General features: G+C 46.2%; 3 protein-coding genes across 6 annotated transcripts in view; 2 read left to right on the top strand and 1 right to left on the bottom strand.

The window, feature by feature from the left end:
- Positions 1-17,425, bottom strand: part of LOC140403246 (uncharacterized) — a 125,330-nt gene extending 107,905 nt beyond the window's left edge. For 2 of the 3 annotated variants that reach the window (XM_072491013.1, XM_072491014.1), the window contains exons 1-2: positions 17,179-17,425; positions 1,940-2,004 (exon numbers count right to left, since the gene is read on the bottom strand). The gene's annotated coding sequence lies outside the window, so the exon portion shown is untranslated. The remainder of the gene's footprint in view (positions 1-1,939; positions 2,005-17,178) is intronic. The other variant, XM_072491015.1, reaches the window with a different exon arrangement.
- On the top strand, positions 3,654-13,117 carry LOC140403251 (cyclin-dependent kinase 4 inhibitor D-like). Its single transcript, XM_072491022.1, has 2 exons — positions 3,654-3,905; positions 8,969-13,117. Exons 1-2 carry the CDS (start codon positions 3,768-3,770, stop codon positions 9,341-9,343), a joined length of 513 nt encoding a protein of 170 aa, XP_072347123.1. The 5' UTR covers positions 3,654-3,767; the 3' UTR covers positions 9,344-13,117.
- kri1 (KRI1 homolog) overlaps positions 17,334-27,713 on the top strand; it is a 47,446-nt gene continuing 37,066 nt past the window's right edge. The window contains exons 1-7 of one of the 2 annotated variants that reach the window (XM_072491017.1): positions 17,334-17,445; positions 19,100-19,173; positions 22,256-22,361; positions 23,740-23,845; positions 24,616-24,667; positions 25,665-25,714; positions 27,084-27,168. In XM_072491017.1, the coding sequence (XP_072347118.1) occupies positions 17,349-17,445; positions 19,100-19,173; positions 22,256-22,361; positions 23,740-23,845; positions 24,616-24,667; positions 25,665-25,714; positions 27,084-27,168 (570 nt within the window). In that variant the 5' untranslated portion in view covers positions 17,334-17,348. Of the gene's footprint in view, positions 17,446-19,099; positions 19,174-22,255; positions 22,362-23,736; positions 23,846-24,615; positions 24,668-25,664; positions 25,715-27,083; positions 27,169-27,713 lie in introns of both variants that reach the window. The other variant, XM_072491016.1, reaches the window with a different exon arrangement.

Below are 27,713 nucleotides of genomic sequence, written 5' to 3'. Positions count from 1 at the left end.
GGCGAGAGATTGGTCAGAAAGGTGGCTCTCAAGAGGCAGAGGAGCCTTTCGACTCACCAGGATGGCCAAGGGTTGAGGAGGGAACTGGGACTGTTCCCACTTGGCCAGAGAGAGAGATTGAACAGTTTTAAAACAATTGAAACATTTGGTTATAATGTTGGAGGGAGGGGGCGGGGGTTCCCCTGGCTGGGGGAGGGAGTGCTGAGGGGCTCCCCAAGAGGGCTAGAGATGTTAGGTAAAGCATCTTTGCACAGTGGACTATTCAACCAAGAAGGATCACAAATTGGAATTCGATGTTTGAAACACAGGGAAACTCAAGATTCGTTATGGATGTATTTAAATGTATTCTTTGGATTTGGGGGGGGGGGGCGGGGCGGGAGAGAGATTGGGGCATTCTTCGCTTTGGGAAGGTCTTAGACATAATGGACTGAATGACCTCATTCCGCACTGTAAACATGTGTGGTTTTGTGTGGACAAGTGCAGTTTGCGCTGAATAACAAACTCGTAAACAGGCACGAAATGAATCAGCAGTTGATGTCGCTCCAGTGCTGTGAGTGACATCTCCAATGTAAAACTCTCTCTCATGCCCTCGGCTCTTGGGCTTCATTCCTCCCTAATGCAACCCCCTGCCCCTTCCCCTCCCCCCGAGCCAGTCTGCATTATTTTGGCTCAAATCCTGGAGGTGGGGCTCAAGTCTATATTTTCACGAGCGAACGCTAATAGCAGAAACTACTCGTTTCCAAAGCACTTAAAATTAGATACAAGTAGCTCAACAACACGCAGAGTATCAATGTTTCCTTGTATTGTACTGGAGTGGTGTCAGTGTGCGATCGAGCCATTGGAAAATGGCATATTTATACCACAAATTGCAGGAAGCAAGGCGACTGCCAGTCTTGGCATTTACAGCCCGACCCTAACTGCCCTCTATCTCAGAGGGCATTGGAGAGTCAACCACATTGCTGTGGGCCCGGAGTCACATGTGTAGGCCAGACCAGGTAAAGATGGCAGATTTCCTTCCCGAAAGGACGTTAGCGAACCTGATGGGGTTTTTTTTAACACCACAATTTCATCATTAGACTGATATGCCTTTGCTCTCTTGCTTAAGCTTCGGTTCCTTTGCTAATCAAATGTCCAGCCAACTGGGTCTCGATTTCCTTCCTTTTGGAGTTATTTGAGGGTCTTAACGCCTGATTTACACCACATAAATTTATCATTGTGAACCAAAACTTATTCGAATTATCCGGACGCGAAACGTTAGCTCGCTTCTCTCTCCACGGATGCTGGCAGATCTGTTGAGATTGTCCAGTATTATGTGTTCTTCCAATTGACACTTGTTCCCCCACTCATCCCAAACCACAGGGATATGCTGGGGAGTCGTTCAGCACAGAACTGTCCCTTTAACCTGGTTGTAATTATTAGGGGTTGTTATCAATTAACCTAATGGTCTGCGCATCTGAAGCGTCCCTGCCATTTTAACAATTGCAGACTGTGAATAGATGTAAAAATAATGAAAAAAAATATGTTGACTTCCTAACACCACAAATTTCAACTCTTACAGATGCTAAAAGTGGCAGTCCCCAACCAGATAAATTAAAGTCGCCATAGTCCCAGATGACCATAGGCTTCTTTCCCCTTTGAGGGTGGGAGCTGACTGGTGGTGATTTAACCTGAGGGTCACCACACCTCAGGTGAGGGGCAAGATTGAGAAGGCGGGGCCTTCATGAATAACCTCCTCCGGTCCCCAACCAGTGGAGCGTTAAAAGCAAAATACTGCAGATGCTGGAACTTCGAAATAAAAACAGAAAGCCCTGTAAAAACTCTGTAAAGATTTAATCATCTGGCATCTTTGAATTTGTCTATATATATGTTTCTGGAACAGACCTCTTCATTCACCTGAGGAAGGAGCAGCGCTCTGAAAGCTAGTGATATCGAAACAAACCTGTTGGACTTTAACCTGGTGTTGTAAGACTTCTTACTGTAAAAACTCAGCAGGTCTGGCAGCATCTGTGGAGAGAGAGGGAGAGAGAAACACAGAAGAGTCACAATGGAAATTTAAGAGTCATATTGGACTAGAAATGTTAACTCTTTGTTTCTCTCTCCACGGGCGCTGCCAGACCTGCCAAGTTTATCCAGCACTTTGTTTTCAATTCAACCTTAAGTTAAAAAAACGAAAACAAGAAATTCAGCACAATCTGAGGGGAAGGATGCCCAGCAAGTGTCGGGGTGATTTAATTTCCTTGTGAATTTCAGAAGTGCCTCTATGAATGTAGACACAAGATCAAAATGGGGACGGGTGATCTTGTGGGATGGGGATGAGGGCTGGATTCACAATCAAACACGTAAGAGAGCCATAGAGCTATTACAGCACGGAAAGAGGCCCTTTGGCCCATCATGTCTGCGCCGGCCACCAAGCACGTCTTTACTCTCAACCCATTTTCCAGCACTTGGCCCGTACGTAGGTTGGCGTACTGCGGCATTTTGAGCCCTTGTCTTAAATGTTGCGAGGCTTCCCACCTCTACCATTGATATGGGCGACGGGTGGGAGGTGGATTTGAGACCGGGAAGAGATCGGCCATGAATGAATGGTTGAATGGCGGAGACGGCTCGCAGGGGGCTGAATTGCCTGCTTCTGCTTCTAATTCCTACGTACCACCCTTTGAGGCCGCGAGTTCCAGATTCCCACCACCCTCTGGGTGGAAAAGGTTTTCATAGAATTTACAGTGCAGAAGGCCATTCGGCCCATCGAGTCTGCACCGGCCCTTGGAAAGAGCATGTCTGGCAGCATCTGTAGGGAGAGAAAAGAGCTAACGTTTCAAGTCCAGATGACCCTTTGTCAAAGCCAAGGTCATCTGGACTCAAAACGTTAGCTTTTTTCTCTCCCTACAGATGCTGCCAGACCTGCTGAGATTTTCCAGCATTTTCTTTTTGGTTTCAGATTCCAGCATCCGCAGTAATTTGCTTTTATCCTTGGAAAGAGCACCCTACTTAAGCCAGCACCTCCACCCTATCCGCGTAACCCAGTAACCCCAACTAACATTTTCCCCTCACTCACATCCCCTTACCCCTGACCTTAAATCTATGGCCTTGGGGTAGCACAATGGTTAGCATTGTTGCCTACGGTGCTGAGGTTCGAACCCCGGCCCTGGGTCACTGTCCGTGTGGAGTTTGCACATTCTCCCCGTGTCTGCGCGAGTTTCACCCCCACAACCCAAAGATGTGCAGGGTAGGAGGATTGGCCATGCTAAATTGCCCCTTAATTAAAAAAAATAATTGGGTACTCCAAATTTTAAAAAAAGAGAAAAATAAAATCTATGCCCTCTGGTTATGGATCCCTCAGCTGAGGTGGCAGGTGAGAAAGAATTATCTTTTGTGATAAAGTGGCCGAATGCGAGTCAGCGAGCGATGTTGCCTTGCCGGGTTACCCGTGCACGTAGAGGTTGTTGGCGAAAGGGAGCTACTTTTCTCACTCCCTCTGTGGACCTTGAGGAAGGAAGGAGGGACGGGGCAAAGTAACAAAAACAGACGACGTCACAAAGAGCTGACGTCAGGGGCTTTCGCTCCTCACTCGCGGCCCGATTGGCCCGGGCGCCCGGCCTCCGAACGTTGTGTTTCAATTCGCTGCCCCACCCCCCGGCCTGATTGGCGGCGGCGCCTGTCAATCAACCGGCGGTAGGCAGCCCGGCTGGAGAGTCAGTTTCTGCGGTCTCCGCAGCGGCAGAATCTAGCTCAGCACCCGGGCAGGTCAGCGGGTCAAAGAAAACACAAGCATGGGCAAAAACGTTCTGGACGGGGACAAGCTGACCAAGGCGGCCGTGCGGGGGGACTGGCAGGAGGTGAAGCGTCTGCTGGTCGAGGAGAAGGTGAACGCCAATGCGGTGAATAAATACGACCAAACCGCACTGCAGGTTGGTGCTCCACACACCCCTCTATCTCTTGAAAGATCAATTCAAACGCCGCTTGCTCACTGGATCTCAAGACTTGCGTTGTGCTCCCCCCCCCCCCCCATAAAAGAGGGCTAATAATAATGATAAACCCTTTCGGCGTTAAATCGACCTAGCCCACCCCTCTCTGTGTGTTGTTGACCGTTTCTCAAAATGTCAAAGCTCTGCATTGCGGAACGCGCCGAATTAATAATTCCTGATGTGCGTGGACATTGGGAACCTGCTTAAATTTCTCTCTGAACTGCGATGCTTCTTGTTTTTGGGTGTGTGTGTTTTGGGGGAGAGAGATGTGTCAGCCTGTTAAACCTGCCACTGATAGCTTTTAACCTGTTCTGGGACAAGGTTGTCAAAAAGGGTGCAATTATTTGGTCTGTGAACCCCCCCCCCCCCCCCCCCCATTGAGGTGGGTGGGGAGTCCGTGAATGAAGGGAGAAGCCCCGGGCTGAACCGATGTTGGAAGATCCGCTTTTGAAAAGCCGCTTGACATCTTGTCTGCCTCCCGAAACTTTTACACACACACCCAAACGTTGTGTATGTGTGCGTGTGCCTGAAGTGGCAACCTTGGCAGATCGGAGAGGGATCAGATCGGTGGTAGCGACAGAGCCAGAAAAGGATCTGGCCGTTTTCGGGGTTTAGGGACGAAATGCACAAAGCGAAAGGGACAACAACCATTGTGAAGTATGCCACTCACTGCGTTTACTTTACTACAAGGGCGGAGCCTGAAGTTGGGAATATCTAGGGCGGTCACAGGCTGCTCTGCAGAATGGCTATTTATTCAGCTCATTTTAAACCTGTGGTTTCCACAACCCCGCTCATTTAAAACAGTAAACTATGGGGTTGAAACTAGAAGCGGGGCACGGGGTGGGGGGTGGGGGGTTATTGCCATCCATTCACAGAAAGCTTTTCTTCTGCGGCATCCGTGCTGAGTGGCATTTCAGAGCGGCTGCCCGCACCCAGGGCCGTGTGAGCCCAGATTAGATCACAGTCCAGCTCCGGACCCTTCACCTCAGCGGGTGATGGTGGGCGAGGGGCACTCGAACGGGAAGCTGGGGCGATCTGTGCTGCCAATCCCGGTGAGCTTGGCTACTTCAGAACCCGCCTGTGGCTGTTAAACTATTTGTACCTCTCCCCCCCCCCCCCCCTCAACAAGCAGATACACTTTTTTTGGGGGGGGGTCATTGATGTATTCCCATATTTTGGATGGCTACCATTTTATTAAGTGCATCAGCTGGCCTTTCCGATGTTTCCATAATCTTGGAGGAGTGGGGAGTCGGAGGAGACGATTATTTAACCCCTGGAATCTGTCCTACCATTCAATAGAATCATGGCTGATCTTCTGCTATCTCCATTGTTCAGCCTTTGTCGCATATCCCTTTGGTTAACACAATCTATCAGTCTCCGTTTTAAAATTAACAATTAAAAAAAAAATTTTACAGCACCCAATTATTCCCCCCCCCCCAAATTAAAGGGGCAATTTAGCGTGGCCAATCCACCTACCCCGCTCATCTTTTTTTGGGTTGTGGGGGTGAGACCCACGCAGACACAGGGAGAATTTGCAAACTCCGCACGGATAATGACCCGGGGTCTAGATCGAACCTGGGGCCTCGGCGGTGTGAGGCAGCAGCAGTGCTAACCACTGCGCCACCATTCTGCCCCTCCCAAATTAACAATTGACGGAGCGATTTGCGAGCTCCTAACCTCTATCACCCTTTGCTGGCAGAGTTCTTTCCTGATGAATCATTTCCCAATATTTTCCCAGTAGGCGCAGACAGGAAAGTGGAACTGAGACCACAACCACACTGTGATCTCACCGAAGAGCCGAATGGCCTACTCCTGTGTTCCTAATTTCACACAACAGCCTTAATATTGAAGGTATCTTAATGAAACATGTAATATCCTGATGGGACTATGTAATATCCTGAGGGGAGTTTGTAGGGTAGATGTCGGGCGAGTGTTTCCACTTGTAGGAGAGACATGGGGACGCAGTTTAAGAATAAGGGGTCGACCATTTAAGACAGAGATGAGATTTTCTTTCTCTCGAAGAGGTTGTTAGTCTGTGGCATTCTCCTCCCTAGAAAGCACTGGGGGGGGGGAAAGAATCATTCAATTTATTCTTGGAGAATTAAGACAGATTTTTGTTTGACAAGGGTGTTGAGGATTACGGGGGGTGGGGGCCGACGGAAAAGCAGAGTCGAGACCACAACCAGGTCAGCCACAATCTTATTGAGTGGCGGAGCAGGCTCAAAGAAATGCGTGGCCGAGTCCTGCTCCCAAGTCCTACGTTCTGTACCCAAGCCTCTTAATAACAATAATGATCTTTATTTGTGTCACAAGTTGGCTTACATTAACACTGCAATGAAGCGACTGAAAATCCCCTAGTCGCCACACTCCGGCGCCTGTTCGGGTACTCTGAGGGAGAATTCAGAATGTCCAATTCACCTAACAAGCACATCTTTTGAGACTTGTGGGAGGAAACCGGAGCGCCCGGAGGAAGCCCACACAGACACCGGGAGAATGCGCACAGAGACCCAAGCCGGGAATCGAACCTGGGAGCCTGGTGCTGTGAAGCGACAGTGCTAACCACTGTGATACCGTGCCATCCATACAACTCATCCAGTCCCCCTTTAACCAGGCCTCACACTGTGCCCCCCCCCCCGGGCTGAGATTGTTAATACACTGTCGTCTAGAGGATGCCGTATCACTGACAGTTGTAAAGCACCAAAGTCTAGACTCCAGAACTAGTCTCTGAAAGCCTATCAATGCTTTATAATGGGGGCCGCTTTTAGCTACTGCAGAGGATTTAAAAAAATAATTCCCAAGTGTCTGAATTCCCGTGCGAGACTTCATTCCGGCCTAGCGCCCCAGGGCCTGTTATGGAGCCAAATGAATAACAATCATGGGGGTAGGCAGTAATTGCGATGTCTGCATCTCCTTGCAGCTGTGGGAGAGACAGAGAGATACATGATTAGAATGTTTACATTATTCTACAGCTGTGAGACAGACAGAGATCGTCGGGCACACAGAAACATGTCCAGAATCTGATCACAAAAATAAATCAAATTGAATGTATACAAAGATTCCTTCAAAAGTAACAAACCATGGTTGCTAACGTGTGATACCTTCCCACCGACACCTCCTCCCACACACTTTATTTTCACCTCTGTCTGCTAATTTAAATGGGAAGTAATCTGCCAGTTATAGCTATTTCCCCAGTTCCCTGCCCAATTCCTGCAGGAATCCACCACTGAGCTAATCCTTTGGCTGCATCCAATTAGCTTCCGCTCCACAGTGTTGCAATATCAAAACAGAATCCTATGCTGTGAAGCCCCTGTAGCCCCATCCCCAAGCCACCAAAGCCCACAACTACCCACCCGGCTTGCCCCCCCCCCCCCCCCCATCCCATGCCAATCTCCCCCTCTCACTTCCCCAAACCTCTACCTACAATTGGTGAATCATATTGTTGACCATCTTACTGTGATACTGAAAAGCCGCTGTCTAATTGAGTGGCAGAACATGCTCGAGGGGCAGAATGGCCAACTTCTGTTCATATGTGTATTCTTCACTTACTCAAATGATGGGGGATAACAATGCTTGTACATAGATCACGGAATAGATCTATAAAAGGGTCACTCATTTATAATTTTCCCAGAAAAATGGAGAAAGTTGTGGAATTCAATCCCCCAAAACACACAGTTATAGATTCCAAAAGTAGTATTTGATTTATTTAGTCTGTGTACAATCGGGACCCAAACATTATATCCACTTTGGAAAAACAGCTCAATGATATAGTGATTATACAGTGAATGGTAGAATCCTCAAGAGTATTGAAAGTCAGAGAGATCTAGGTGTACAGGTCCACAGGTCACTGAAAGGGGCAACACAGCTGGAGGAGGTAGTCAAGAAGGCATACGGCATGCTTGCCTTCATTGGCCGGGGCATTGAGTTTAAGAATTGGCAAGTAATGTTGCAGCTGTATAGAACCTTAGTTAGGCCACACTTGGAGTATAGTGTTCAATTCTGGTCACCACACTACCAGAAGAATGTGGAGGCTTTAGAGAGGGTACAGAAGAGATTTACCAGGATGTTGCCTGGTATGTAGGGCATTAGCTATCTAAGGAGAGGTTGAATAAACTCGGTTTGTTCTCACTGGAACGACGGAGGTTGAGGGGCGACCTGATAGAGGTCTACAAAATTATGAGGGGCATAGACAGAGTGGATAGTCAGAGGCTTTTCCCCAGGGTAGAGGGGTCAATTACTAGGGGGCATAGGTTTAAGATGCGAGGGGCAAGGTTTAGAGGAGATGTACGAGGCAAGTTTTTTTTACACAGAGGGTAGTGGGTGCCTGGAACTCGCTGCCGGAGGAGGTGGTGGAAGCAGGGACGATAGTGACATTTAAGGGGCATCTTGACAAATACATGAATAGGATGGGAATAGAGGGATACGGATCCAGGAAATGTAGAAGATTGTAGTTTAGTCAGGCAGCATGGTCGGCATGGGCTTGGAGGGCCGAAGGGCCTGTTCCTGTGCTGTACATTTCTTTGTTCTTTGATAATTCAACACATCCTCTGACTCACTGTGAGAATTGTGACACGAGATCTATTTGTTTAAAATAAAAATAAATTAATTTCATCTTGACCTGCTGTGTCCATTTCATCATTCATTTTTGGCAACGTGGGTGTTGCTGGCAAGGCTGGCATTTATTACCCATCCCTAATTGCCCTTGATACTATAGTGTGCGTGGTGAAGGAGGCAGGAAGCATCAGGATTTTGACCCAGTGACGATGAGACTATGTCCAAGTTGGAATGATGGTATTGACGTGTGCCAGCTATTCTTACCCTTCATTGTGGTGGAGGTCGTAGGCTTGGGTGACACTGTTGAAGATGCCTTGGTGAGATTTTGCAGTGCCTCCTGTACACAGCACACTCGATCGATGGCCGGAGTGATTTCGCTGGCGAATCTCATAATGCTGGTGAGTCCTTGGTTCAACTCCGTGTCCTAACCCCTGCTTTTTGTCTCCTCGTTCCAGGTGATGATGCTGGGCAGCACATTGGTCGCGGAGGAACTGCTGAAGAACGGGGCAAAGCCCAATGCTCAGGATAAATGGGGCTTCACTCCGGCACATGACGTGGCCCGGAGTGGTTTCTTGGATACCATGATGGTCCTGACGAAATACAAGGCAGACGTGAACATCAAGGACGCCACGGGCTCCCTCCCCATACACCTGGCTGCCCAGGAGGGCTACTTGGACCTTGTCCAGTACTTGGCTCCAATGTCAAGCATCCTGCACAAGAATTCCAGTGGGCAAACCCCATTGGACCTGGCGAGGGCCTCCAACAGAACTGGAGTAGTGGCTTGGTTAGAGCAGCAGTTGCAAGCGATGGAGACCCAAACCCTACACTGATTCTCGGCCTGTTGAAAGATGCTGGATATTGCTTATACTTTACCTCTCTCAATCCATGGTCTTTGCCATGCTATGAATCCTTCCTTTCCACCGTATTGGACTCCTACTTTGTACTGTTAATTGTGGACTCATTGTATAATATTCCTTCTTCCCCCCCCCCCACCCCGAAATCACCCCTTAGGTCTTGACCCGTTGTGGCATCTCCTCCAAAAGCATTTGCTGGTCATCTTACCAAAAGGCTAGCCAAAAATATAAATATGCTACTTATTGGCCATCTATATCACCCAATTGTTCAACCTTTTGAAAAGGTGTGGTGCCAGTGTCAGTTGAATCGAGGGTGTTTTGCATATATCGCTTTAAGAGCCCTGAGCACGGCCTTTGTGTCCTTTGCACGAGAGCTCCAATGCACAATACACCAGTGCAGTTCCACAGACTTACTTTGGTGACACACGAAGAGGACTGCTCTTTTGACAGAGGAGAAGAAGTGTAGTCCACGGAACACTCAGGAGACGTCAATTGGACGTGGGGATCTGCACTGATTGAGAGGGTCTCCGAGGTAGAAAGGAGCCTGCTGTTCACCCCAGGAGTACCTCATGGAAGACAATGAATATCTCTTTTTTAAAAAAAAGAGAAATCTCCTGGAATGGGGAATTGAAGACCTGGTTCTTTTGTTGCTTTAAGTAATATGTGTTTACAATGATTTAAAGTACTGTTAAAAAAAAGGCAAAGCAAAATGAGTTGTACTGTACACATTAAGTGGCTTTATGTTATTTTCTCCCTTTGCCCATACAAGGAAAGAGAGCAGCTAATGTAGCAGTGAATTGGAGTCATTGCTGCTTTATAATTCTGTATATATTTAAGGGAGTATATTATCAAGCTAATTTATACCTGAAAATTAATTACTCTTCGTGCTGAAGGTATGGCTTTAAATGTCTTTCTTTCTCCAAAACACAAACACTTTTATACCTTTTTTAAAAAATGTGAAATAATTCTAAGTTCTCAATTTGAATGTGGTTCAATTGTAAGACCACTGGCATTCAGTTTTTGTGGGTATGTAGGCAAAACCTGTGGAATATAATCCACAGAGCACAGCTAAAGATTCCAGAATGCCCAGTAATAAAAAATAGATGTTAACATATTAAATCAGCATAAAGTAGAAACCCTGCTGGTGCTGAACTATACAGGTACTGATTGTAATGCCCTACCCAACTGTACACTGCCATAATGACACTGTCAATGGTCTATTGAGCGATCAGCTCCTGCGAATGTGAGGGGTCTTTTGTTCCTTGGCAGCTGCAAATTGGTTATAGACTTATCCTTTGCTTTGGGGTATTGAATAAGATTTTCTTTAGCACTGGGTTAGTACGCAGTGTCAGTGTCACCTGGGTGTGGTAGCCGAATGCAAATAATTGGATAAGGTAACTCAGCCAATGGACACCTCTTGTGAAATTTTGGCATTTCAACTTCCTTGTCCTGGGCAAACAACACTGAACTAGCAGTACAAGTATGTTTGAGGCTGTCAGTTTCCACCTCGTCAGCATTGCCCAGCCTCTTATTCCTGCTGGCCCTTCTGCTACTGAAACCCTTCTTATATATACCTATACCTTCTTACCCCTGCACCTGATGCACTTTGTGCAGTCCGCCCTCTGTAAACATGAGGTTATCCAAACTACTGCTGCCCTCTCTCGCACCGAGCCCTGTTCCACCCCCACCCCGCGCACCCCCGCCGTGCTCACTGACCTACACTGGCTCCTGGTCAAGCGGCGCCTTGTTTTTAAAATTCTCATCCTCATTTTCAAAACCTCCATGACCTTGTCCCTCCCCGACCGTCCATCTCCTCCAGCCTAAAACTCCTCTGTAATATTTGCACTGCTCTGCTCGAATTGTGATTGCGTCGCCACTGGCGACCACAAATGCAGCTGCCTGGGACCCAAAGCTCTGGCATTCCCTCCCTAACCCTCTTGGCCTCTCTACTTCTCTCCCTTTAAGACCGCTTCTCAAAATATTCCTCTTTGAGCAAGCTTCTGGCCATCTCCCCTAATATCTCCCACGTGGCTCAGTGTCAAATTTGGTTTCATAACGATCCTGTGAAGCATCCAGGAACACTCCATTTTGCCAAAGGTGCTATTTTGCATAGAAGTGAAGATTACATCTGCCTCAGGATGTACTAGTGAGGCAGTAGGCGGAAAGAGGGAATGCTGGAATTATTGAGTCGGTCGTGCATCATCCGTGGGGAGAGAAACAAGAGTTAATGTTTTGGATTGATGGCTTTGTTGTAGAAAAGTGGTGGTGAAGCTTTCTCCCAATGTTGAAGTGTGCCTGTCTCACATTGATGGTACTCCAATGAGTATGGGAGCGACAAAAGCTGATTTGAGGTTTTTTTAAAGTTATTTTACCCATTCAGCTCCTATAGACAAGGGAACCTGGTAACTAGCTCCTCCTTGCAGAGCGAGTGTGTTGTCTTTCGCTGGATTTTGGTTCCGAGGATACTGAAGACCCAGAGGTATACAGAGCGTAAAGGAACCCTGGTTCCTTGACTTCAAACCCAAGCCCCACAGAAGGGGGCCACACGTCCGCTTGACAGTTCATTTGTTGTGGGGGGTGGGAGGAGTGGGGTTGAAATCAAACATTTTCTGTAATGGCCCCTCAGAAACGAGAGAGAAATATCAAACCAATAATTTAAGAAAGGGAACATCAAAAAAATATAGATGTATATTTATTCTTGCTTTCTGTTCCAAAGATTTAATTGAAATTTGGCTTTTATCCTTTCCTAGCAGTGATATATCGATAGAAGCAGAATAATGGTACTCTTTGCAGGTTCTTTGTCCATCTCTCTTTGCCTGACCCCAACTCCTGATTTCCCTCTACTCTTTACAAGCTTACCTTATCCACATCCTTCGCCCTCAGTTTACTCCCCATCCGCTGAGCTCCTATTCCAAACTTCTTTGTGTTGCGCCTCCTTCTTTCAGGCCTTTGGTCGGTTCCGATCCTGTCTTTCAGAGCTCCTCTGCACTTCTCCATCCATCGTAACAACCTTTTTTTTTCTCAAAGCCCATGTCTTTGAGTGAGCCTTTCTTTTTTTTTATAAATAGAGTACGCAATTTTTTTTCCAATTAAGGGCCAATTCACCCTACCCGGCACACCTTGTTGGGTTGTGGGGGCGAGACCCACGCAGACAACGGGGAAAATGTGGAAACTCCACACGGACAGTGACCCGGGGCCGGGATCCAACCCGGGTCCTCGGCGCCGTGAGGCAGCAGTGCTAACCACTGCACGACCGTCCTGCCCCGAGAAAGCCTTTCTTTACCCGTCCTAATCTCCTTTCCGCCTTGACGGTCATTTTAGATTCTTCTGGTGAAACGCGTGGGTTTTGTCTTAACATTAAAAAAACGCCATGTCGATGCACGTTGTTGTTTGAGAAAGAGTTCGTCGTTTTAACCTGTTTGGGATTGCCCAGAGTACAAAGATTTTTTTCATATTAAAACAAGAGGCCATTATGTTAAGAATGGTCACATGGGGCATGGCGTGGCCAGCAATGTTGGAAACCCATCTCAGTTCGGACTCCGGGCTTCAGGGAAAATGGGGATTAAATTCAGTTTGGGATTGAGGGGGGGGGGATGTTTGAAGACTTTATAGGTTGCTGGATTGCAATTTGGTTGATGTTGCACATAATTATTCTATTTATGATTTGAATTTTTTGTTCGGTGGATATTGTACTTTTTAAACATCCGCAAATAAATTATAAAACATGTTTTTGGAAAATTTTAACATGGACATTGAGCGAGTTGGATTTTCTTTGCTGCACACGGGCTACACAGATGTGAAGGTCCTATGTTTACTGCTTGAGGGGATGACACATTGGCGGTACGAATGCTACAATTGGTTTCACTACACTAAAGTGAGGGGTGGTGGGAGACCGAGAGAGACACAATCAGCCGGCGTACTTGCTTCTGACTTGCTTACTCTTACTGCATGTACAACTCCCACCTGTGTCGATAAACCAGCTGCAAACAGGATTATGCGGAGTGTATACTTAATATGGTTGAACAGACTGCCAACGCCCCACTGTTTAGGCTTGTGTGTGAAGACTGGCCACTTGGGCCCTATCCTTGGATGGTGAGGGTTGTTGCGAGGGATGGGATTAATGAAACCATACCCAGCATATGTTAGCACCTCTAGAAGAGGGAGAGGGAATATCGGACAGGAAAATTAAAAGAATTCTCACAAATCTTTAACCATTATTATTTTCATCTGAAACGATCAACCTGATAGAAGCTTATTTTTTACTTTAAAAAGGGCAGCTGAACAGGTACTTAAGGATGAGGAAATTACAGGGTTATCATCCAAAAGTATAGGAGCAGGAAACCATTTAGCCCCTCAAGCCTGTTTTCTAATTCAGTGAAGTCATGACTGAATTGTGACCAACTCCATCTACCTGCACTTGTACCCTATCTATTAATACTTTTGGTTAGCAAAAAGCTATCAATATCACTTTTAAATCAAACAAGTTGATCCAGCACCAATTGCCTTTTGCAGCGGAGAGTCCCAAATTTCTCTAAAGTTTGAGTGTGGGACTGAGTGTGGAACAGCTCGTTCAAAGAGCGGGCATAGACACCAAGGACCAAACAACCCCTTTTGGTGCTGTAAGAGTCTCGGATTCTATGGAATCGAAGGGAAGAATTTCCATCAATTTGTGGTTAAAAGAAGCTTGTATTCCTCCCAGTAAAAAGCTAACCACAATACCACAGCACAATGATTAATCACATTCTTCTAAATTAATGTTTGGGGTGGGGGAGGAAAGAAAAAACAATCACTTGCACAAATGCATAAGCTCTTGACCCCCAACTGGGGCTCAAAGAGAACAGCAGAAACAGGACACTGGCTCCACAAAGGCAACATTCAAGCGAGTCCTTAGACAACCTTTCTGCGCCTCCCAGCATGTTAATACAGAACTGCCGAATCAGGATCATAGCAGGTAACAGCTATAACAAGAGTAAACATAGAACTAGGGTGTTCCCAACATCTTCACAATTATTCTTTCTCAGCATTTTCCTGTTATAGCAGCAGATGACAATTATAATTAATTTATCGCTCAGAGACTATTATTTGGAGGAAGAGAGAGAGAATGGGAAGTGCTCATTCTGACTATCAACAATCCTGCCTGCTGCAAAAATTTTATTTTCCTTCACTAATCCATAGAATCCCTACAGTGCAAGGGACCATTCAGCCCATTGAGTTGACCTCTGAAAGAGCACCCTATCTATGCCCAATCTCTCACCCCCGTGCAACCCCACCTAACTGGCGCATCCCTGAACACTAAGGCCAATTTTAGCACGGCCAATCTGCCTAACCTGCACGTCTTTGGAATGTGGGAGGAAACGAGCACCCGGAGGAAGCCTGCACAGACACCAGGAGAACGTACAAACTCCACACAGACAGTCACCCAAGGCTCCCAGAATTGAACCCGGGTCCCAGATGCTGTGAGGCAGCAGTGCTAACCACTGTGTCACCGTCACGCATTACTACAAAACAACAGTCACTGCACATTTATCAACACAGTATTAAACACTACACTACTTAGTTACTTTGCACTAGTTACTGCAGTGCCAAAAAAGGCAATTCACTGGGTCAATCACTTTAAGGTAGTTCAACGAGCAAAAGTTTTATTGGTGCTTGCATTTTAAAAAAAAGAAATGCTCTACAATCATAGATCATAGAATTTAGTGGAGATGGAGGCCATTCGGCCCATCGAGTTTGCACCGGCCCTTGGAAACAGCACCCTACCAAAGCCCATACCTCCAACCTATCCCCACACCTCCACCCTATCCCCGAAACCCCACCTAATCATTTTTGGACACTAAGGGCAATTTAGCATGGCTAACCCACCTAACCTGGACATCTTTGGACTGTGGGAGGAAACCGGAGCACCAGGAGGAAACCCTTGCCAACATGGGGAGAACGTGCAGACTGAGCAGTCAGTGACCCAAGCCGGGAATCAAACCTGGGACCCTGGAGCTGTGAAGCAACTGCGCTGCCCCCAATAATAAAGCTTCAATACCGGTGAAAGGTTACCAGTAAGATTAATAGCCAAAATCGCATGGTTAAATTTACCAATCTCTAGAGTGTCCCAGCTCTGTCTCTGACCTCAGCTCTCTTCAAACACAGCTCTCCACACAGAGAATGCAGTGCACTAAATTACATAGAACATACAGCACAGCAACAGCACATTGGAGCTCACGGGTCTACACTGGTGTTTATGCTTCACGTGAACCTCCTCCCACACCTCTCCATCAAATCAGTGCAACCTTCTCATATCTCCCTCATGCCTTTATCTGGCTTCCACCTAAACGTGTCAACGCTATTTGCCTCAATTCCCTTTTCTGGTTGTGAGTTTCACATTCTCACCACTTTGAGTAAAGAGGTTTACCCTACTTCCAGTTGCTTCTGTGCCACCTTGTTTCATTATAAATTTTCCCCATGATATTTATAATCAAATCAGTCAGTCTTTCAGATAAGATGTTAAACCAAGACCATGTCTGCCCTCTCAGGAGGACGGAAAAGACCTTACTGTATTATTTCAAAGAAGAGCCGGTGAGTGAACCCTGGCATCATGGCCAATATTTATCCCTCAATAAATATCACCAAACAGATCATTATCACGTTGCTGTTTGTGGGAGCTTACTGTATGCAGATCAGCCGTCATGTTTCCTCCGCTACAAAAGTAACTGCTCTCAAAAGTGCATTGTTGGCTAGAAAGTGCTTTCAGATATCTGATGGTGGAAAAGTGCTTTCTAAATGCCCATCTTGCTTTCTTTTCCTATGTCAATTTGTCACACAGGTAAATTCCACTCTTCCGCTGAAGAGGGACCGCAGCACCTCACCATTAACTCCTAACTGCCCTCTGAATTGTCAATAACACAACCACATATAACAAATATTGCATAAGATTATTACTAGCTGTCGCAACAATGCTCCAAAGGTAAGTTAATTGTAAATTGGGGCATCTTGTGGTTGTGAAAGGGCGTCACGGTGGCCAGTGGTTAGCACTGCTGCCTCACGGTACTGAGGACCCGGGTTCAATCCCGGCCCCGGGTCACTGTCTGTGCGGAGTTTGCACACTCTCCCTGTCTCTGCGTGGGTCTCTGCCCCACAACCCAGAAAGAGGCGCAGGGTGGGCGGATTGGCCATGCTAAATTGCCATCCTTAATTGGAAAAATTATAAAGAATAGATATTTTTAAAAGTGAAAGGTGCCACACAAATGCAAGTGTCACTCAGTGCAATATTGCATGAGTAGATAAGCCTTGGTTTTGCCAGCAACATTCAAATCCCAAGAATGAATAAAAAGATGATGGCCATTGAGTGGGACGGCGGCGAGCACTGCTGCTGCCTCACAGCGCCAGGGACCCGGGTTCAATTCCGGCCTCGGGTGACTGTGCGGAGTTTATGCGTTCTCCCCGTGCCTGCGGGGGTTTCCTCCCACGTTGCAAAGATGTATGGGGTGGGTGGATTGGCCACGGTAAATTGCCCCTTAATGTCCAGGGTTGCTGGGGGGCGGAGGGGGTGAACGGTGGTGGTGGGGTGGGTCGATGGGTGCAGACTTGATGGCTTCTTCTGCACTGTAGGGATTCTATGATCTATGTGGATGAGCTGCTGATCACGGGAGGGAAGTAGGGGGGGTAATCCAATAAGACTGAGCATCTTGAGGAGAGGAGGGAAGGGACTTGGGGGGGGGGGGGGTCAATAAGAAAAAAAGTGACTATTTTTAAAATGAATAAACTAAAATAGAAACATCTGAACCATCTTTGCTGAGGATTGGTGTTTTGAGGTAACTAACCTTTGAGGGGGTCCACAGTGAAGGACAAGGAGTCCACTTTCTGGTCAAGTCCGGCTGCTGCTGCCTGTGGTCAAGGAGGGCCTGGCGGTCACGTGAGCCCCCTTCCGCGGCTTGTGATTGGCGGGCGGGCCGTGGCCTTTGACCTCCGGCGCTAGGGTCGCGTGGTGTGCATGGTAACGGCCATGGAGGAAGGCTCGCCGCTCACCATCAACCGGCGCTTCGCCGCCAGCTACGACAGGTACCGGCAGAAGGAGGAGCTGCAACGGCGTGAGTGCCCAACCGAGCTCATCGGGGTTTTTTTTTCCCCCCTGTCGGCAGGGGCGCCTCTCCGGCGAAGCGGGCTTTACTTTTCAACTTGGAAGGCGGCACGAAGCCTGTTGGAGTAGGCCTCAGGCTGCACACCCCGCCCCCAACTCACCCAATTCAATGGGACCACTCAAAATATCTCACCTGGAAAGCACTGCAGATCTCGATATGAGGGGGAAAAGAACTTGAATGCGTAATTTTATCTTATAGCGGAGCTAAATAAGCAAAGCACGGGGGCCATCTATTTTTTAATAAATTTAGAGTACCCAATTCCCCCCCAATAAGGGGTAATTTAGCATAGCTATTCCACCTACCCTGCACACCTTTTTGGGTTGTGGGGATGAGACTCACGCAGATGCGGGGCAAATGTGCAAACTCCACATGGGCAGTGACCCTGGCGCCGTGAGGCAGCAGTGCTGACCATGCCACCCTCTATCCAATGCAAATTTGCACATCATAGGATCCCTACGGTGCAGGAGGAGGCCATTCGGCCCGTCGAGTCTGCACTGACCCTCCGAAATGGAACTCCAACCCAGGCCAGCACCCCCCCCCCCCCCCCCCCCCCCCCCCCATATCCCCGCAGCCCCACCTCGCCTACACATTGGGCCACCGGAGGAAACCCATGCAGGCAGGTGGAAAACGTGCAAACACCATGCAGACTCACCCGAGGTCGACATGGAACCCGGGTGCCAGGCACCAGTGCTAACCCCTGTGGCAATATATTTGGAATTTATCGTCACGTGTACAGTCCAGACAGATCGTTATGGGAAAAGCAAATACGATAGATACACAATGTAATACGTAGACACAGGTATCGGGTGAAGCATACGGAATGTAGTACTACTTGGTACAGAAGATGTGTGAAGAGATCAGATCAGTCCATAAGAGGGTCATTCAGGAGTTTGGTAACAGTGGGGAATATACTGATTTTGAATTGTTTGTGCATGTTCTCAGAATTTTGTATTTCTTGCTCGATGGAAGAGGGTATACCAATATATCAGTAAACATGTATTAGTGAAATATATCTGTTACTTATGTTGGCGCACTGGCAAATCTAGGATTTGTTGCCCACTCTTGATTGTCCTTGAACTGAAAAGCTTCCTCGGCCATTTCGGAGGGCATATTGGAATCAACCACAATTTGGGCCTGGAGTCACATGTAGGTAGTCACCAGATTTCTTTCCCCAAAAGACGTGGGTGAATCTGGTGGGTTTCACAACAATGATTTTGTGGTTGTTACTAGCTTTTAATTCCAGATTTTATCAAATAAATTCTAATTCCACCAACTGCTATGATGGGATTTGCACCAAAACCCCAGAGCATTATTCTAGTTCTATGGATTGCCAGCCCAGTGACATTACCGCTGTGCCATTTATGTGTTCCTGATGTAGGTGCAAAACATTTGTTTATATCTGATGTGCATACATGAAATATGGCAGGAAAGGTTTATTGGCTAATTTTGTACATGTTAAATATGTTTTCCTCATAAATCATAAAATCATAGACTTTACAGTGCAGAAGGAGGCCATTCGGACAATCAGGTCGGCACCGGCCCTTGGAAAGAGCGCCCCATTTAAGCTCCAATTGCACCTCTCATGTTTCTCTCCGATTTTCAGTGAAGGATCGTTACGGAGATGGGGCAGATGACGAAGAGACATCCAGCTCTGAATCTGATGATGAAAATGAAGCGGTAAGTATTCTAAACTTGTTTTATCCTCACTAGCTTGCCAAAAAAATATATGCAAGGGATTAAAAAGTGAAAATTTCAGCAACAGCATAATGAGAATGTTAATGTTTCATTGAGGAACTTGAGTCAGATCTGAAGGCTGCTTTTTCTGTGTCATTCCTTATTTCTTGGATATTGGATGAAATACCAGATTTAGTTACAATTTTGAGGGGTATGGGGGGGGGGGGTGGTTTGGGGGTAACAGTACAACACAGAATCTGTTTCCCTTTGATCCTACGGAAAAGATTGCCGTCTGTCGATATTTTTGAAGTGAGATGCTGAAGGCTATCGGGTCTTAAGAAAAAGGTCAATCATATTCTTGGATGTCCTCGAGTGCTTTACAGACCAATAAATTACTTAAAGGGTGCTGTTGTCAAGGTTAATAGGGCACACATTTTGCAGGTCACGAGATGCTACATCCAGCAGAAATTGAATGATCAGTTGATCTATTTTGGGTAGCTCAGGAAAGTGCAAAATTAGAAAAAGAGGCTTTCTGGCTAGTCCCAAGAAGGAATAGCTCCCAATTACCAATCCCTCAAATGGATCGAGAATGAGGGAATACAGTTTAAGAATAAGAGGTATCACTTTTAAGACTGAGAATTCTATCCCCCAGAAAGCAGTTGAGACTGGTCATTGAATTTATTCACGGTTATGTTAGGCGGGGGGGGGGGTGTAGCGTCGCGTCTGGTGCAAGGTAAAGAAGGAGAGCTGCTTGGTCTTCAAATAGTTCCATGGAGCTATTTAGTATCAGTGAACAAACAAATAAGGACCCAGCACCTAGTCCCGATCACCCGTCACTCTTCCGCCCGCATACATCGACCTCTGATCTGACGATGACTTATTTTAAAATTCTAACCTTTATTTTTCAAGTTCCTGCATGGCATTGTCCATCCCGTTCTCGAACTTCCTCCAGCCCCGCAAACCTCTGAAATCGCCAATTCTGGCCTGTTGCTCAGCCCTGATGGAGTGGATGCTGAGGGGATGAGGGAGAGAGAGAACTAGCGGTCTCCCATTTATGATGGAAATGAGATTTTCTTCTTCTTTCAAAGGGGCATTAGTCTGTGGCATTCTCGTCCCCAGTATTTTTAAAGCTGAGTTGGATAGATTCTTGATTGACAAATACGTCAAAATGGTCACAGAGGGTAGACATGGCAGTAGAGTTAAGGCCGCAATCAGATTAGCCATGATCTAATGAAATGGTGGAATGGGCTGGACAATTGGCCTACTCACTTGCATGTTTGTATGTACTTTTGATATCTCCTTGATTGTCAGCTGTGCCTTAGTTACCTCTGCCCTAAGCTCTGGAATTCCTCCCCTAAATTACTCTGCCTCCCTATCTCTCTCATTTACCACACTCCTTAAAACCTACCTCTTGACCAAACACTTGACCATCTTCCCTAATACCTTCTTTTGTGGCTCAGTTTCAGATGCTTTTTGTTTGAAAAATGAAAATGAAATGAAAATCACTCATTGTCACAAGTAGGCTTCAATGAAATTACTGTGAAAAGCCCCTAGTCGCCACATTCCGGCGCCTGTTCGGAGAGGCTGGTACGGGAATTGAACCGTGCTGCTGGCTTGCCTTGGTTTGCTTTCTGTGAAACACCTTGGGAAGTTTCACTGTGTGAAGAACTTGTTTTATATGGTGTGATTGTTCTCTCCTCCAACAATGTAGCACTCCCTCAGCCCTATACGGAAGCATCTGCCTATTTTATATGGCCAAATACTGGAGTAGGTGATGAACCTATGAGTTGACTGAGATTTAAAAAACAAAACAATTCCAATTAAGGGCAATTTAGCGTGACCAATCCATCTACACTGGGAGAATGTGCAAACTCCACACGGACAGTGACCCGGAGCCGGGATCGAACCCGGGTCCTCGGCGTCGTGAGGCAGCAGTGCTAGCCACCGTGCCACCCTTGATTGAGATTCATGAGCAATTGCAACTGAGTCAAGTTTCCACTGGCTTGGTCAGAGTGATCGCTGATGGACATCAGATCGGTAAAGAATTTTTCACATGTTCAGTTGGTGAATGGAACTGTTGGTGGGTAGCTTTTGAGATACCTATTAATGAAAGGAATGTGAAGTCCATGCCTAATCTCATTTTGGCAATAAAAAGTGACCGAGTTGGCCAGTCAGCAAACCAAGCTGTCTGCCGGTAGCACAAATCCTCAAATGTCCTTTGCCCTTTACCTGGGCACTTCTATCAGCTTGTGTCTTCAATTCAGCCCATCTCTTTCCTAAAGAGGTGCTCATCCTGTCAGCTAAAAGTTTTTTTTTAAATTTAGAGTACCCAATAATTTTTTTTTCCATTTAAGGGGACAATTTAGCGTGGACAATCCACCTAACCAGCACATCTTTTTGGGTTGTGGGGTGAAACCCACAGGGCAGCAGGGGTAGTACGTGGATAGCACTGTGGCTTCACAGCGCCAGGATCCCAGGTTCAATTCCCCGCTGGGTCACTGTCTGTGCAGAGTCTGCACGTTCTCCCGTGTCTGCGTGGGTTTCCTCCGGGTGTTCCGGTTTCTTCCTACAGTCCAAAGACGTGCAGGTTAGGTGGATTGGCCATGATAAATTGCCCTTAGTGACCAAAAAGGTTAGGAGGGGTTATTGCGTTGCGGGGATAGGGTGGAAGTGAGGGCTTAAATGGGCCGGTGCAGACTCGATGTGCCGAATGGCCTCCTTCTGCATTGTATGTTCTATGTTATGTTCAGACATGGGGAAAATGTGCAAACTCCACGCGACAGTGACCCAGGGCCGGGATTCGAACCCGAATCCTCAGTGCTGCAGTCCCAGTGCTAACCACTGCGCCACCATGCTGCCCTTTGTCACCTAATATTAACAAAGTAAGATTGGGCAAATAACGTCGACTAAAATTCGGGAGAGTGTTGCTTTTCCTGCCAACTGAACAACCCGCAAACAAAATAATTCTCAAATTGCAAGTTTCAAAGCCAGGTTGTTTTGGCAGTGAGGTGGTGCTGGTTTTGGAATGCAGGTCAAATCGCATACGTCTGACCACTAATTGGATTCCTCTGTGCCTCTTTAAAAGGAAACTGACCCCAAACTGGATGCAGACTTCTACAGGACCTTATCACTATTGAAGAAGAAGGATCCGAAAATCTACCAAAAGGATGCGCAGTTTTACACAGTGGAAGGTAGGCGCTGTTGCAGTTTGACTGGTGGATAGTATTTCTGTGGTTAATTGAGCTGATCAATGTTGAATGCCGAATTGTTGGTATTTCCCCACATGCTGAATATCAGGTTAGCGGTGACAATGTTTCCTCTCTCCCAATGTCCCTATCTCCCACATATTCTGTTTGAGGAGCTTTAAAGGCATGGCTCTTTAAGGTACTGTTGTACCTTCGCACCTGTGGTCGCTGACCTACATTGACTTCTGGACAACCAATGCGTCAACTATCAAATTTGAATCTCCGTTTTAAAATCCCAGTGCGGCCTTGCTCTTCTCTATCCGGCCACTTGGCATCCCTTTGCTCCACCACTCGTAGAGGCCCTAAGATTTAGAATTTCCTCCCTAACCGTCTTTATTTTTCTATGTTAAATTCACTATGTTATTATGTCGTTCATGATATTTTACCATTCATTGTTGAGGACAGAAAAAATACTATGTAGTGTAATTTATTTAGAGTATTACACAGTCTTTTACTGTGAACCTCGTTGGTACATCACATGCTTTGTAATGCAGCCACTGTTGTAGCGTGTGCAAACAGAACACCCAATTAGTACACAGCAAGATCCCACAAACAGTAATAAGGTAGATGACCAGATATTCTATTTTGCTGATGCTGGCTGAGGGATAAATATCTGTTTGGACACTGGGCCCTGTTCTTTGTCGAGTTACTTCATGAGCCTATTTACACATCCGTATGAGATGGAACCTTGTTGAAACGCCTGATCCAAAAGATGCCAACAATTAGGCGCTCCCTCAATACTTATATGGAAGTGTCAGCCCAGATTATGTACTGCTGAAGTGGGGCCTGAGCCCGTAGCTCTCATTTCTGAGTGAGTGCTATCACTGAGCTATGCCTGATGATTTGTGGAATCTGTAGAAGTGATGGTTATCTAGCCACTTAAATATCAAACTAAGAATCACTATAATGTTTCCCTACACCTGCATGTGGTTACCAAATTTGTGTATCACTGGTAAGCAAGTGCCAGAAATATTTGGTTGAGCTATGCACCTGGTTACATTTATCCAACAACAGAAATGCCAGAGGCGCCCAACAGGTTCATCCACATCTAAAAAAAGAGTGATATGCAAGCCTCAGGCGACCTGGGCTGCTTTGTTCTGATATAATCTCCACCCAAAATATTAACCTGTCTTTCTCTCTTCACCAACCACAGCCAGACTGGTTGTGCAGTTCAAATGTTTTCTTTCTACTTCAGATTTCCAGTATGGTTTCATTTTATGAATATTTGGCAACAAGTTGGCCTGGGGGTGGGTGAGCGGGCACGACAGGTGGAAAAGTGATGCAGCTACTAAAGGGTACCTCTCCTAAACCTTTCTATTAGCAGAATCCAACAAAGAAAGCGATGAGGGGAGGGCTGCAAATAAAAGGAAAAAGGAGAAGCCGATGTATCTGAAAGATTACGAAAGGAAGGTCATTCTTGAGAAGGAGGGGTAAGTCGTATTTGGCGAACATTTCAAGGAATGTCAGAACTATAGCTTATTTTCTGCATTAAAATCCATTTTGGTCTAGCTACCGTCTTGCCTCAATTTAGGGTAGTGCAGTGGTTAGCACTGCTGCATCACTGCGCTGAGGACCCGGGTTCGATCCCAGCTCTGGGTCACTGTCCATGTGGAGTTTGCACATTCTCCCCGTCTGCGGGGTCTCATCCCCACAACCCAAAGAGACATGCAGAGTAGGTGGATTGGCCACGCTAAATTGCCCCTTAATTGGAAAAAAAAATTTGGTACTCTTAATTAATTTATATATATATATATATATATATATATATATTTTTTTTTTTAACTTGCCTCAATTTGATTCACATTTGTGGCTAATATTTGAAGCCTCTTTTAGTTGAGCGAACCATCCTTTGGTGAGAAGCTGACATATGCTTTTCTCTGTAATCTATAAAAAAAGTAAAAATACGTTCGAAAGCCATGCCTTCCCATCATTTTGTTCGAAAGCTGTACCTTATGGGGGTGGTGCTCAGGTTTTCATGTTAGTCGAAGAATTTCACCCATCCTTTGCCAGTCTATCCGAGGAAGGAGTCTCCCGCTTGGAAGAGGAGTCAGATGTTCGAATAACCCAAGTTGTGCAAACTACTCCAGTAAGCAAGGCGCCTCCAACGGATGTCAATTTTCACCATTATCTTTGTAAGAGTTGAATAACCAGGGCATTTTTTTTATTTCTTGCCCTAAATGCATTTACCTTTCTTACAAAGGAAATACGAAGATGAAGAGAGCGATGAAGAGGAATCTAGAGTTAAAATTGAGGTAGGAATGCAGCAAGTTTTATTTCTGTGTTTGGGTCGCTAGAAATGGCCTGTGTTATGGGAGACGGGATTGTGTGTGTACCTTTTGTGTGTTGGTTTATGAATTTGTTTCGGGTTTTCTCACTCTAATGTAGTGTGACCACGGGGGGGGAAGAGAGATTCTGGTTGCCAATTTGAAATTATCAGTGGTTTCCAAAGATTTAATACGATTGAGCGTACAAATTAGCCAGCTACCGGAGATCGTTACCTTTGAGCATGATTCTGTGTTGAGCCTGCGGAGCTGTTGACGCCTCATGTCAAGTGACTGCCTATCACAAAGTCTGACCGTGTAGTATAGTTTTGGAAAGTTTTAGTGAAAAAGGATTGATTTTTTTCCCTGCCCGTTTTTATAACTCTGTCCCCTACTTTCTCAGAGGGCCTAGCTGAACCTGCAATAATGTAACATCCTTAACACAGTAAAACATAAGCTGTGAAGCACGTGAATGAGCAAAGGTGGCCCCCGTGCCTCGTCCCCAAGTAACTGCTCCTCATCTGTGTCTAAACAGAGAGTGACACAGGCAGAACCCAACCCTCTTTTAGCCTGTCGCACATGTACCTTCCAACAAGGGTTGCTGGACAGCAGTCACAAGAGGACTCTGACGAATGTAATTTTCCACTTTATAGCCAAGGTCACTTACAGCTTTTCAACTGCTGCCTTGCTGAAATCAGCCAATTCAGCACAGACTTACATCCAAGCCATTGCTGTATTTCACGGGAGTCATACCTTTACCCACTATGCCGTCATGGAAGCCCATTCGTTTGATAAAACAAGGTTTGGTATCTTGAAAAGTCAGAATACTTTTCACTGAACATGCCCAGTAATGTTTCCCTCAGCTTTCAATGTTGTAGGCACCCGAAGAAGCCTCTGTGGACCATTATTCTAAAAGGTGTCTGCAAATCAGACTGCAAAGGTCCTTGGTTTTTGTGATGGTGACAGATGTGGTTTGGTCTTGTTTCAGAGAGCAGCATCTCCCAGTTATGTGGAGGAACAGAAACAGCTGCGAGAAAAGTGAGTATATGGGAGCTAGTCTTTGCGATAAGCTCGAATGCAGTATAGAACGTTCCCAGTTCATCCATCTAATTGCTTCTTCCAGTCCCAAGAAGCTTCCTTTTAACCTTACTTGTTGCTCTCCCCACTTTCCTGTCCATGTGACTACATTACTCTAAATTCCACATAACCGTTTATTTGTCAGACATCTCTCATGTGATACTTTATTGCATTTTTTTTTTGGTGCACATAAACTACAACCACCTAATTTTCTTTGTATGACCTCTATGATATGTCTTAAATGCGTTATATAAAGCTGCTTAAGACCTTTTTGCTATCTAGCCGGAATGACTCCTGTTCCTCCAAGTGCATGTAATTTGATCTCGTGTGATAGATAGACCCAAGAAGATTAACCAACCGATGGGTTAGGCGAACTTCCCTATAACGTTTTGCCTAATCTCATCTCCCTTTATGGGGCGGCCCGTTAGCACAGTGTTTAGCACTGTTGTTTCACGGCGCCAGGGTCCCTGTCTGTGAAGAGTCTGCACGTTCTCCCCGTGTCTGCATGGGTTTCCTCCCACAAGTCCCGAAAGACGTGCTTGTTGGACGAATTGGACATTCTGAATTCTCCCTCCGTGCACGGGAACAGACGTCGGAGTGTGGCGACTAGGGGCTTTTCACAGTAACTTCATTGCAGTGTTGGTGTAAGCCTACTTGTGACACTAATAAAGGTGTGACATTTGCTACTCTTCAGAACTTTGGCACCAATTTTGGAAAATTACACAGGGACATCGGAATTAGGAGCAGAAGTCGGCAATTCAGCCCTTCGAGCCTGCTCCGCCATTCAATCAGACCACGGCTGTTCTCTTTATGGTCTTAAATCCACCTCCCCACCTGAAGCCCATATCCCTTTAACACATTTTTAAAAATCACCTGTATTGTTGTTCTCTCTTGGTTTAGCTGAGGCTCCATGCATGGTATCTCACCTCTGAGTCCCAGTCCAGAAACTCAAGCAGAAGAAATCTAGAATGGCAATCCCACTGCAGTGCTGAGGGCGTGCTGCAGTCTGGGTTGCTGTCGTTCAGTTGAGATGTTCAGCTGAGGTCCTGTTTGCTCTCCATTAAATACTCCAGGCATGGCCCAACCAAGGCAGAGGGAAGCTCATCGTAACTATGCTGACGGTATGAGATGGGAGCTCATGTCATCTAGGCATGACCCTTGGAGCTGGCAAGGGCCATAACTCTCATCAACTCCGTGGCCTTTGCAGGATTCGGAGATCAGAGGGAAAAGATTTCTCGCTAACCTGCTAGGTCTCTCACCTTCCTTGAAAATAAACTTTGTAACGTATTTTGCATGGCTTTACTTATTGATTAATCTGTGCTTTCCGTAGTTTTCGTAAGTTTGTTGCAAACAGCGATGAGGACAGCGATGATGGTGGCTTTCTGAAACCGCGGGTGAAATCCAAAGAAGAGAAGGTGATTTTTTTTTTTTTAATCTTCATTTCCTGGTCTGTCTGCAACAATGCCTGTGTGGGGAGAGTGACAAGTCTGGGACAAATACTGTGGTTGTTAGAAATGGGATGGACAATAAATGCTGGCCTCGCCAGCAATACCCACATCCCATAAATCAATTTTTCAAAAATACTGGAAATACTCAGCAGGTCTGGCAACATCTACAGAGAGAATTAATGTTTTGAGTTGTGTATGAAGGTGACTCAAAACGTCAAATCCGTTTCTCTCCCCACGGATGCTGCCAGACCTGTTGAGTATTTCCTGCATTTCTGTTTTCATTTCACATTTTTATTGTTGCCTGAACTCTCCATGCAAGATGAGTAACGATTCCACAGCAACATGTGTAGAAATACACGAGATGTGTCATGTTATGTCCCATCAGTATGTAACATTACAAAGAGGTGTTGGTTGGGAGGGTGGGGAAATACTGGAATGAGCAGAAAACAAACAATTCTTTCTGTTCATTCATAACCTAACACTCAGCACACAACTTTCAGTATTCCAGTCGC

Source organism: Scyliorhinus torazame, chromosome 27 (genome assembly GCF_047496885.1).
Source record: "Scyliorhinus torazame isolate Kashiwa2021f chromosome 27, sScyTor2.1, whole genome shotgun sequence".
NCBI classification, from domain to species: domain Eukaryota; kingdom Metazoa; phylum Chordata; class Chondrichthyes; order Carcharhiniformes; family Scyliorhinidae; genus Scyliorhinus; species Scyliorhinus torazame.
The sequence above is the reverse complement of the archived record's forward strand: the minus strand, read 5'-3'. Positions and strand labels throughout refer to the sequence as shown.

Coding starts and splice junctions, on each gene's coding strand:
- LOC140403251 (XM_072491022.1), top strand. CDS start 3,768: ATGGGCAAAAACGTTCTGGACGGGGACAAGCTGACCAAGGCGGCCGTG. Junction 3,906..8,968: donor ACGACCAAACCGCACTGCAG/GTTGGTGCTCCA, acceptor TCCTCGTTCCAG/GTGATGATGCTGGGCAGCAC.